Raw genomic sequence first — 12,222 nt, forward strand, 5'->3', positions numbered from 1 at the left:
TGCCGATGAGGATGTGGTGATTGACAGAGTCGAAAGCCTTTGCCAGGTCAATGAATACGGCTGCACAGTATTGTTTCCTATCGATGGCGGTTACGATATCGTTTATGACCTTGAGCGTGGCTGAGGTGCACCCATGACCAGCTCTGAAACCAGATTGCATAGCGGAGAAGGTGTGGTGGGATTCGAAATGGTCGGGAATCTGTTTGTTGACTTGGCTTTCGAAGACCTTAGAAAGGCAGGGTAGGATAGATATAGGTCTGTAGCAGTTTGGGTCTAGAGTGTCCCCCCCTTTGAAGAGGGGGATGACTGCAGCTGCTTTCCAATCTTTGGGAATCTCAGACGACACGAAATAGAGGTTGAACAGGCTAGTAATAGGGATTGCAACAATTTTGGCAGATCATTTTAGAAAGAAAGGGTCCAGATTGTCTAGCCCGGCTGATTTGTAGGGGTCCAGATTTTGCAGCTCTTTCAGAACATCAGCTGACTGGATTTAGGAGAAGGAGAAATGGGGAAGGCTTGGGCGAGTTGCTGTGGGGGGTGCAGTGCTGTTAATCGGGGTAGGGGTAGCCAGGTGGAAAGCATGGCCAGCCGTAGAAAAATGCTTATTGAAGTTCTCAATTATAGTGGATTTATCGGTGGTGACAGTGTTTCCTATCTTCAGTGCAGTGGGCAGCTGGGAGGAGATGTTCTTATTCTCCATGGACTTTACAGTGTCCCAGAACTTTTTTGAGTTTGTGTTGCGGGAAGCAAATTTCTGTTTGAAAAAGCTTGCCTTGGCTTTTCTAACTGCCTGTGTATATTGGTTTCTAGCTTCCCTGAAAAGTTGGATATCACGGGGGCTGTGATATGCTAATGCAGAATGCCATAGGATGTTTTTGTGTTGGTTAAGGACAGTCAGGTCTGGAGAGAACAAAGGGCTATATATGTTCCTGGTTCTACATTTCTTGAATGGGGCATGCTTATTCAAGATGGTGAGGAAGGCATTTAAAAAAAATAACCAGGCATCCTCTACTGATGGGATGAGATCAATATCCTTCCAGGATACCCCGGACAGGTCGATTAGAAAGGCCTGTTCGCTGAAGTGTTTCAGGGAGCGTTTGACAGTGATGATTGGAGGTCGTTTCACCGCTGACTCATTACGGATGCAGACAATGAGGCAGTGATCGCTGAGATCTTGGTTGAAAACAGCAGAGGTGTATTTAGAGGGCAAGTTGGTTAGGATGATACCTATGAGGGTGCCCGTGTTTACGGCTTTGGGGTGGTACCTGGTAGGTTCATTGATAATTTGTATGATATTGAGGGCATCAAGCTTAGATGGTAGGATGGCTGGGGTGTTAAGCATGTTCCAGTTTAGGTCGCCTAGCAGCACGAGCTCTGAAGATAGATGGGGGGCAATCAGTTCACATATGGTGTCCAGAGAACAGCTGGGGGCAGAGGGTGGTCTACAGCAGGCGGCAACGGTGAGAGACTAGCTTTCACAGAGGTGGATTTTTAAAAGTAGAAGTTAAAATTGCTTGGGTACAGACCTGGATAGTAGGACAGAATTCTGCAGGCTATCTTTGCAGTAGATTGCAACACCGCCCCCTTTGGCCGTTCTATCTTGTCTGAAAATGTTGTAGTTAGGAATGGAGATATCAGAATTTTTGGTGGTCTTCCTAAGCCAGGATTCAGACACGGCTAGAACATCCGGGTTGGCAGAGTGTGCTAAAGCAGTGATTAAAACAAACTTAGGGAGGAGGCTTCTAATGTTAACATGCATGAAACCAAGGCTATTACGGTTACAGAAGTCATCAAAAGAGAGCGCCTGGGGAATAGGAGTGGAGCTAGGCACTGCAGGGCCTGGATTCACCTCTACATCACCAGAGGAACAGAGGAGGAGTAAGATAAGGGTACGGCTAAAAGCTATGAGAATTGGTCGTCTAGAACGTCCGGAACAGAGAGTAAAAGGAGGTTTCTGGGGGCGATAAAATAGCTTCAAGGTATAATGTACAGACAAAGGTATGGTAGGATGTGAATACAGTGGAGGTAAACCTAGGTATTGAGTGATGATGAGAGAGATATTGTCTCTAGAAACATCATTGAAACCAGGTGATGTCATCGCATGTGTGGATGGTGGAACTGAAAGGTTGGATAAGGTATAATGAGCAGGGCTAGAGGCTCTACAGTGAAATAAGCCAATAAACACTAACCAGAACAATAATGGACAAGGCATATTGACATTAAGGAGAGGCATGCTTAGTCGAATAAGGGTCCAGTGAGTAGTGAGGTTGGTTGGGGTAACAGGGATTCAGACAGCTAGCTGAGCCATCGGTAGCAAGCTAGCATAGGATGGAAGTCTGATTTTAGCCACCTCGTGCGTTTCCGACGGTAGATTAGTGGGGTTCCGTGTGATAGAGGGGATCAATCCAATTGGCAAAATAGATATAGTTATAGTGACCCAAGAAAAATTGTCCGATAGATAGACCTATTCAGATAGCAGCCCGATAAGACAGCTAACGATTAGCGGGCCGCAGATGGGCGTTCAGGTAACGTCGCGACGGAGGTGCCAGTTGGATAACTCCCTCGGGCAGATAACGTTGGTAGTCCAGTCGTGAAGGCCCGGTGGGGCTCCGCATCGGCAGTAAAACGGGTCCGGATAGGTGATTGTAGCCCAGGAGTGGCTGATGGAAGTCTTCAGCTGGCTAGCTCTGGAATAATTGATGTTTGCTCCGGGATCGACGTAAGCCAATAGTCACACGGATAGCAGCTAGCTAGCTGCGAGATCCAGGTGTAAATGTCCAGAGCTTGCGGTTGAAATCCGGGGATATGGAGAGAAAAATAGGTCCGGTATGTTCTGGTCTGAGTCGCGTTGGCGATAGCTTTTTGAGCTAAAGGATAGCTGATGAGCACAAACCGTGGTTAGCTGAATACTAACGTTAGCCAGTAAACTGGCTAGCTTCTGGCTAGCTTCTATTGTGGATTTCAGATTTTTTTTTTTAATTGGTGAGGCGGGTTGCAGGAGAGTGTTTTGAAGTTGAGTTTTTGGAAAAGAAAATATATAAAAGATATGCGAAGAAAGATGTAAATATATATATACACGGGACACGACAAGACGAGGACAAAGGACGTCTGACTGCTATGCCATCTTGGGACAAAGTGTGTGTGTGTGTGTGTGTGTGTGTGTGTGTGTGTGTGTGTGTGTGTGTGTGTGTGTGTGTGTGTGTGTGTGTGTGTGTGTGTGTGTGTGTGTGTGTGTGTGCGTGCGTGTGTGTGTGTGCGCTACAATACTCACTGGGACTCCGTCGTTTCCTGGGAACCCTGGTACGCCCATGGGCCCCTTGTCTCCTTTCAGCCCAGAGGTGCCCATGCGTCCGACGTGGCCCTGCTCTCCTTTTTGCCCTAAAGGCCCTTGGTCGCCTGTGAACCCCTCTGGTCCACCGGGTCCTAGTGGCCCCAATGCCCCTGGACGCCCCTGGAGAGAGGGAAGCGGAGGAGGCAGACATGGTGACACAATTCTTAAAAAGTGATTTAAAAATATTGATTCTTTAAGCCTTTGAAAGTCAAAGTTGAATGCTTCGGGGAGGAGGAGAGGGACCCCTGACTAACACTTAGACTATGTATAGTAAAATATAGTCCTGGAAAAACGCCTCACTCTCTCTCTCATTGGCTGGACGTCCTTTGGGTGGTGGACCATTCTTGATACACACAGGAAACTGTTCAGTGTGAAAAACCCAGCAGTGTTGCAGTTCTTGACACACTCAAACTGGTGCCCCTGGCACTTACTACCATACCCCGTTCAAAGGCACTTAAATATTTTGTCTTGCCCATTCACCCTCTGAATGGCACACATACACAATCCATGTCTCAATTGTCTCAAGGCTTGAAAATCATTATTTTACCTGTCTCAAAATCATTATTTTACTACCAGAAAGAGAGACGGGGGGGTGTCTGTGTGTATGTGTGAAGGGAAGACTCCCAGAAAGAGAGACAGAGAGTGTGTCTGTGTGTATGTGTGAAGGGGAGACTACCAGAAAGAGAGACAGAGAGTGTGTCTGTGTGAATGCGTGAATGGGAGACTACCAGAAAGAGAGACAGAGAGTGTGTCTGTGTGTATGTGTGAAGGGGAGACTACCAGAAAGAGAGACAGAGAGTGTGTCTGTGTGTATGTGTGAAGGGGAGACTACCAGAAAGAGAGACAGAGAGTGTGTCTGTGTGTATGTGTGAAGGGAAGACTCCCAGAAAGAGAGACAGAGAGTGTGTCTGTGTGTATGTGTGAAGGGGAGACTACCAGAAAGAGAGACAGAGAGTGTGTCTGTGTGAATGCGTGAATGGGAGACTACCAGAAAGAGAGACAGAGAGTGTGTCTGTGTGTATGTGTGAAGGGGAGACTACCAGAAAGAGAGACAGAGAGTGTGTCTGTGTGAATGCGTGAAGGGGAGACTACCAGAAAGAGAGACAGAGAGTGTGTCTGTGTGTATGTGTGAAGGGGAGACTACCACAAAGAGAGACAGAGAGTGTGTCTGTGTGTATGTGTGAAGGGGAGACTACCACAAAGAGAGACAGAGTGTGTCTGTGTGTATGTGTGAAGGGGAGACTACCAGAAAGAGAGACAGAGAGTGTGTCTGTGTGTATGTTCGAAGGGGAAACTACCAGAAAGAGAGACAGAGAGTGTGTCTGTGTGTATGCGTGAAGGGGAGACTACCAGAGAGTGTGTCTGTGTGAATGTGTGAAGGGGAGACTACCAGAAAGAGAGACAGAGAGTGTGTCTGTGTGTATGTGTGAAGGGGAGACTACCAGAAAGAGAGACAGAGAGTGTGTCTGTGTGTATGTGTGAAGGGGAGACTACCACAAAGAGAGACAGAGTGTGTCTGTGTGTATGTGTGAAGGGGAGACTACCAGAAAGAGAGACAGAGAGTGTGTCTGTGTGTATGTGTGAAGGGGAGACTACCAGAAAGAGAGACAGAGAGTGTGTCTGTGTGTATGTGTGAAGGGGAGACTACCAGAAAGAGAGACAGAGAGTGTGTCTGTGTGTATGTGTGAAGGGGAGACTACCAAAAAGAGAGACAGAGAGTGTGTCTGTGTGTATGTGTGAAGGGGAGACTACCAGAAAGAGAGACAGAGAGTGTATATATGTTATCCTAAACAGGGCTTTTTTGCCAATTAAGGAATTTGTGCAAGAAGGACAACCTTCTTGACTACCAGTCCCCCAATCCTGCACTAGCCAACCATTACCACATGGCGGCGCCAGAGAGCAATATCATTAACTGACATAACTGTGATGTCAGTTAATGATGTCTATGGCAGAAAAACTCTCTCTGTGACAGCCAGACAGTAATGGGTTAGGGGCGGGTTAAACTAACACTCTGACATGTTATCATTCTAGTCTTAGTTCTCTCTCTCTCTCTCTCTCTCTCTCTCTCTCTCTCTCTCTCTCTGTCTCTCTCTCTCTCTCTCTCTCTCCTTCACTAACTCTCTCTCTCTCTCTCTCTCTCCTTCACTAACTCTCTCTCGCTGTCCCTCTCTTTCTCTACAAGTTCTAGGATACACTTTTAGTCTGTTTTAGATAAGAAGTCACGGTAAAGGTGTTTGTTAGACTCTGGCATCTACAGTGACATAATTTAACTCTCTCATTCTTTCCCCGTCTGAACTCATGTTTAACAGTTAGACACTTAGACAGTTAGACACATACACTTTAGCCAAATACATTTAATCTCAGTTTTTCACAATTCCTGACATTTAATCCTAGTAAAAATACCCTGTTTTAGAGCAGTTAGGATCACCACTTTATTTTAAGAATGTGAAATGTCAGAATAATAGCAAAGAGAACGATTTATTTCAGCTTTTATTTCTTTCATCACATTCCCAGTGGGTCAGAAGTTTACATACACTCAATTCGTATTTGGCAGCATTGCCTTTAAATTGTTAAACTTGGGTCAAATGTTTCGGGTAACCTTCCACAAGCTTCCCACAATAAGTTGGGTGAATTTTGGCCCATTTCTCCTGACAGAGCTGGTGTAACTGAGTCAGGTTTGTAGGCCTCCTTGCTCACACACACTTTTCAGTTTTTCTGCTCACAAATTTTCTATGGGATTGAGTTCAGGGCTTTGTGATGGCCACTCCAATACCTTGACTTTGTTGTCCTTAAGCCATTTTGCCACATCTTTGGAAGTATGCTTGGGGTCCTTGTCCATTTGGAAGACCCATTTGCGACCAAGCTTTAACTTCCTGACTGATGTCTTGAGATGTTGCTTCAATATATCCATATCATTTTCCTCCCTCATGATGCCATCTATTTTGTGTAGTGCACCAGACCCTCCTGCAGCAAAGCACCCCCACAACATGATGCTGCCACCCCCATGCTTCACGGTTGGGATGGTGTTCTTCGGCTTGCAAGCCTCACCCTTTTTCCTCCAAACATAATGATGGTCATTATGGCCAAACAGTTCTATTTTTGTTTCATCAGACCAGAGTACATTTCTCCAAAAAGTATGATCTTTGTCCCCATGTGCAGTTGAAAACCGTAGTCTGGCTTTTTTATGGCGGATTTGGAGCAGTGGCTTCTTCCTTGCTGAGCGGCCTTTCAGGTTATTTCTATATAGGACTCGTTTTACTGTGGATATAGATACTTTTGTACCCGGTTCCTCCAGCATCTTCACAAGGTCCTTTGCTGTTGTTCTGGGATTGATTTGCACTTTTCACACAAAAGTGCGTTCATCTCTAGGAGACAGAATGCATCTCCTTCCTGAGCAGTATGACGGCTGCGTGGTCCCATGATGTTTATACTTGCGTACTATTGTTTGTACAGATGAACGTGGTACCTTCAGGCGTTTGGAAATTGCTCCCAAGGATGAACCAGACTTGTGGAGGTCTCCATTTTTTTTTCTGAGGTCTTGGCAGATTTATTCTGATCCTTCCATAACGTCAAGCAAAGAGGCACTGAGTTTGAAGGTTTGCCTTTAAATACATCCACAGGTATACCTCCAACTGACTCAAATGATGTCAATTAGCCTAACCGAAGCTTCTAAAGCCATGACATCATTTTCTGGAATTTTCCAAGCTGTTTAAAGGCACAGTCAAATTAGTGTATGTAAACTTCTGACCCACTGGAATTGTGATACAGTGAATTATAAGTGAAATAATCTGTCAGCAAACAATTGTTGCAAAAATTACTTGTGTCATGCACAAAGTAGATGTCCTAACCGACGTGCCAAAACTATAGTTTGTTAACAAGAGATGTATTATTTGTGGAGCGGCGCCGAGACACCACTCAAACGTCCTCTGAGCGGCGCCAAGACACCACTCAAACGTCCTCTTAGAGGCGCTGAGACACCACTCAAACGTCCTCTTAGAGGCGCTGAGACACCACTCAAACGTCCTCTTAGAGGCGCTGAGACACCACTCAAACGTCCTCTTAGAGGCGCTGAGACACCACTCAAACGTCCTCTTAGAGGCGCTGAGACACCACTCAAATGTCCTCTGAGCGGCGCCGAGACACCATTCATATGTCCTCTGAGAGGCGCTGAGACACCATTCAAATGTCCTCTGAGCGGCCCTGAGACACCATTCAAATGTCCTCTGAGCGGCCCTGAGACACCATTCAAATGTCCTCTGAGCGGCGCTGAGACACCATTCAAATGTCCTCTGAGCGGCCCTGAGACACCATTCCAATGTCCTCTGAGCGGCCCTGAGACACCACTCAAATGTCCTCTGAGCGGCGCTGAGACACCATTCAAATGTCCTCTGAGCGGCGCTGAGACACCATTCATATGTCCTCTGAGCGGCGCTGAGACACCACTCATATGTCCTCTGAGCGGCGCAGAGACACCATTCATATGTCCTCTGAGCGGCGCCGAGACACCATTCAAATGTCCTCTGAGCGGCGCTGAGACACCATTCAAATGTCCTCTTAGAGGCGCTGAGACACCACTCAAACGTCCTCTTAGAGGCGCTGAGACACCACTCAAACGTCCTCTTAGAGGCGCTGAGACACCACTCAAATGTCCTCTGAGCGGCGCCGAGACACCATTCATATGTCCTCTGAGAGGCGCTGAGACACCATTCAAATGTCCTCTGAGCGGCCCTGAGACACCATTCAAATGTCCTCTGAGCGGCCCTGAGACACCATTCAAATGTCCTCTGAGCGGCGCTGAGACACCATTCAAATGTCCTCTGAGCGGCCCTGAGACACCATTCAAATGTCCTCTGAGCGGCCCTGAGACACCACTCAAATGTCCTCTGAGCGGCGCTGAGACACCATTCAAATGTCCTCTGAGCGGCGCTGAGACACCATTCATATGTCCTCTGAGCGGCGCTGAGACACCACTCATATGTCCTCTGAGCGGCGCAGAGACACCATTCATATGTCCTCTGAGCGGCGCCGAGACACCATTCAAATGTCCTCTGAGCGGCGCTGAGACACCATTCAAATGTCCTCTGAGCGGCGCTGAGACACCATTCAAATGTCCTCTGAGCGGCCCTGAGACACCATTCAAATGTCCTCTGAGCGGCCCTGAGACACCATTCAAATGTCCTCTGAGCGGCGCTGAGACACCATTCAAATGTCCTCTGAGCGGCGCTGAGACACCATTCAAATGTCCTCTGAGCGGAGCTGAGACACCACTCAAATGTCCTCTGAGCGGCCCTGAGACACCACTCAAACGTCCTCTGAGAGGCGCCGAGACACCATTCAAACGTCCTCTGAGAGGCGCCGAGACACCACTCAAACGTCCTCTTAGAGGCGCCGAGACACCACTCAAAAGTCCTCTGAGAGGCGCCGAGACACCACTCAAACGTCCTCTGAGCGGCGCTGAGACACCATTCAAATGTCCTCTGAGCGGCGCAGAGACACCATTCAAATGTCCTCTGAGCGGAGCTGAGACACCATTCAAATGTCCTCTGAGCGGCGCTGAGACACCACTCAAATGTCCTCTGAGCGGCGCCGAGACACCATTCAAATGTCCTCTGAGCGGCGCTGAGACACCATTCAAATGTCCTCTGAGCGGCGCTGAGACACCATTCAAATGTCCTCTGAGCGGCGCTGAGACACCATTCAAATGTCCTCTGAGCGGCCCTGAGACACCATTCAAATGTCCTCTGAGCGGCCCTGAGACACCATTCAAATGTCCTCTGAGCGGCCCTGAGACACCATTCAAATGTCCTCTGAGCGGCCCTGAGACACCATTCAAATGTCCTCTGAGCGGCCCTGAGACACCATTCAAATGTCCTCTGAGCGGCCCTGAGACACCATTCAAATGTCCTCTGAGAGGCGCTGAGACACCACTCAAATGTCCTCTGAGCGGTGCTGAGACACCTTTCAAATGTCCTCTGAGCGGCGCTGAGACACCATTCAAATGTCCTCTGAGCGGCGCTGAGACACCATTCAAATGTCCTCTGAGCGGCGCCGAGACACCATTCAAATGTCCTCTGAGCGGCGCAGAGACTCTATTCAAACGTGTGCAGACTTGTTACAACACCAGATTGAAGCACAAAGTGATTTTGACCGTCTGTGACCAAAACAAAGGGGTCTTGTTCCTGTTGAGAGCTCTAAAACATCACAGAGATCAAACTACTACCGTTCAGTTTCTGAGGCACAGGAAATCCAAATTGTTGTGCTGTTCACAGTGCTCGCTGTACACAGAAATGTCAGTCGGAACCAGTCAAGAACCGCTCTAAGTCCCCTATGTAGGGGGACATAACATCTAAGAGCTTTGTTGTTGTTTTAGGGCAGCAGGCAGCGATTCGAGCTTTGTGCCAGTAACCGAATGGTCGCTGGCTCAAATACCCAAGCTGACAAGGTGAAAAATCTGTCGATGTGCCCTTGAGCAAGGCAATCAACCCTAATTTGCTCCAGGGGTGCCGTACTACTATGGCTGGCCCTGTAAAACAACACATTTCACTGCACGTATCTGGTGTATCTGACAATAAAACATGTTTATCTCTATCCAACTCATTATTTCCAACTCATCTTGTTGGTCAAGATGTTTGTGTTTTTTAACATAAAATGTTTTTGTTGTATTGTATGTGTGTCTATAGTTTTGTTTAATGTTGTGTTAGTGTATGTAAGTTGTTTTGTCTGAAACGTTGTTCCCCCTGCAGCTATTGGACCAGGTCTCTCTTGGTAAAGAGATGTTATCTCAATGAGAAAAACCTGTATAAATAAAGGTTACAAAAAAATCTATAAAAATCCCTAAATAAATAAATGCAATAAAGTGAAATGATGAAGGGGAACCCTGGACCTATGGTGATTAATGTACCTCATTCAACAAATTGACCAATGACACAATTGCCTTTTATCCGGGTGGTTCTCGTCCACTAAAAAACAGTTTTATTTCCATGTATCTTTATGACGATGTCACTGAATTCCGATGCTAATTTAGCTGTCTGAATGGCTGGATTTAATCCAATAGAACGAGAACAATAGGACACTTATTTATGTGTCACAAATGGCACACTATTCCCTATATAGTGCACTATTTTTGACCTGGGCTCCTATGGTGTGGGTCAAAAGTAGTGCACTATATACAATAGGGAATATGGTGATATTTGGTATCCTAAAGGGACTGTTGAAATTAAATCCAAACAACTAACGTAACACAACGAACAAGATTTGGGGTAATTACTGTTAAAATAACACCTCAATTTCTCCTCGTAGTCCTTTTAGACGTTAAAATAACTTACAGATGAAAAGTTGACGTCATGTGGACGACCTTAAAAAACGTAGACATTTTGGGGAGGTCTAGTCATAGCAGAGTGTCTCTCTGTTATCCAACTCGACTTTACATCCCTTCACTTTGAAACCTTTGACGTGTGCAGGCGGACAGGGGAATAGGGGTGAGAGAGGAGGGAGATGGGACGGATAGGGGAGAGAGAGAGGAGGGAGATGGGACGGATAGGGGAGAGAGAGAGGAGGGAGATGGGACGGATAGGGGAGAGAGAGAGGAGGGAGATGGGACGGATAGGGGAGAGAGAGAGGAGGGAGATGGGAGGGAGATGGGACGGATAGGGGAGAGAGAGAGGAGGGAGATGGGACGGATAGGGGAGAGAGAGAGGAGGGAGATGGGACGGATAGGGGAGAGAGAGAGGAGGGAGATGGGACGGATAGGGGAGAGAGAGAGGAGGGAGATGGGACGGATAGGTGAGAGAGAGAGAGAGGAGGGAGAAGAGAGGAGAGAGGAGAGAGGGAAGAGAGGAGATGTGGGTCATATTTCTCTCTCTCCCTCTCTCTCTCCATATTTACATGGTGGGAGAGAGATTAGCCAAGGGGGACTGTACAGTCTGTGTGTGTCTACGTGTGTACGTGTGTATGTATGTGTGTGTGTGTGTGTGTACAGGGGGGGGGGGGGGTCGGCCCAGTCCAGCTGTGTTTAGGTTGCCATGAGATTCCTGTACTCCACTGGTGTTTGTCGAATCAACTCCCAGGTGTGTACGTGTGTGCATATGTGTGTAGGCCCATAGCGTGGGACTCCCCCACTGCCCTGGTTCTCCTCAGTCTCCTCAGTCTCCTCTCTCCTCAACACACTGCTCCTCCTAACACCAGGATGTTTTCCACTGCCCTGGTTCTCCTCAGTCTCCTCAGTCTCCTCTCTCCTCAACACACTGCTCCTCCTAACACCAGGATGTTTTCCACTGCCCTGGTTCTCCTCAGTCTCCTCTCTCCTCAACACACTGCTCCTCCTAACACCAGGATGTTTTCCACTGCCCTGGTTCTCCTCAGTCTCCTCTCTCCTCAACACACTGCTCCTCCTAACACCAGGATGTTTTCCACTGCCCTGGTTCTCCTCAGTCTCCTCTCTCCTCAACACACTGCTCCTCCTAACACCAGGATGTTTTCCACTGCCCTGGTTCTCCTCAGTCTCCTCTCTCCTCAACACACTGCTCCTCCTAACACCAGGATGTTTTCCACTGCCCCGGTTCTCCTCAGTCTCCTCTCTCCTCAACACACTGCTCCTCCTAACACCAGGATGTTTTCCACTGCCCCGGTTCTCCTCAGTCTCCTCTCTCCTCAACACACTGCTCCTCCTAACACCAGGATGTTTTCCACTGCCCTGGTTCTCCTCAGTCTCCTCTCTCCTCAACACACTGCTCCTCCTAACACCAGGATGTTTTCCACTGCCCTGGTTCTCCTCAGTCTCCTCTCTCCTCAACACACTGCTCCTCCTAACACCAGGATGTTTTCCACTGCCCTGGTTCTCCTCAGTCTCCTCTCTCCTCAACACACTGCTCCTCCTAACACCAGGATGTTTT

General features: G+C 47.8%; 1 protein-coding gene across 2 annotated transcripts in view; it reads right to left on the reverse strand.

Annotated features, from left to right (window-relative positions):
- LOC129835506 (collagen alpha-6(IV) chain-like) overlaps positions 1-12,222 on the reverse strand; it is a 243,804-nt gene that overhangs the window by 68,144 nt on the left and 163,438 nt on the right. For both annotated transcript variants that reach the window (XM_055901163.1, XM_055901162.1), the window contains exon 5: positions 3,272-3,451. In XM_055901163.1, the coding sequence (XP_055757138.1) occupies positions 3,272-3,451 (180 nt within the window). The remainder of the gene's footprint in view (positions 1-3,271; positions 3,452-12,222) is intronic.

The sequence above is a fragment of the Salvelinus fontinalis genome, chromosome 36 (assembly GCF_029448725.1).
Source record: "Salvelinus fontinalis isolate EN_2023a chromosome 36, ASM2944872v1, whole genome shotgun sequence".
Taxonomy (NCBI): Eukaryota; Metazoa; Chordata; class Actinopteri; order Salmoniformes; family Salmonidae; genus Salvelinus; species Salvelinus fontinalis.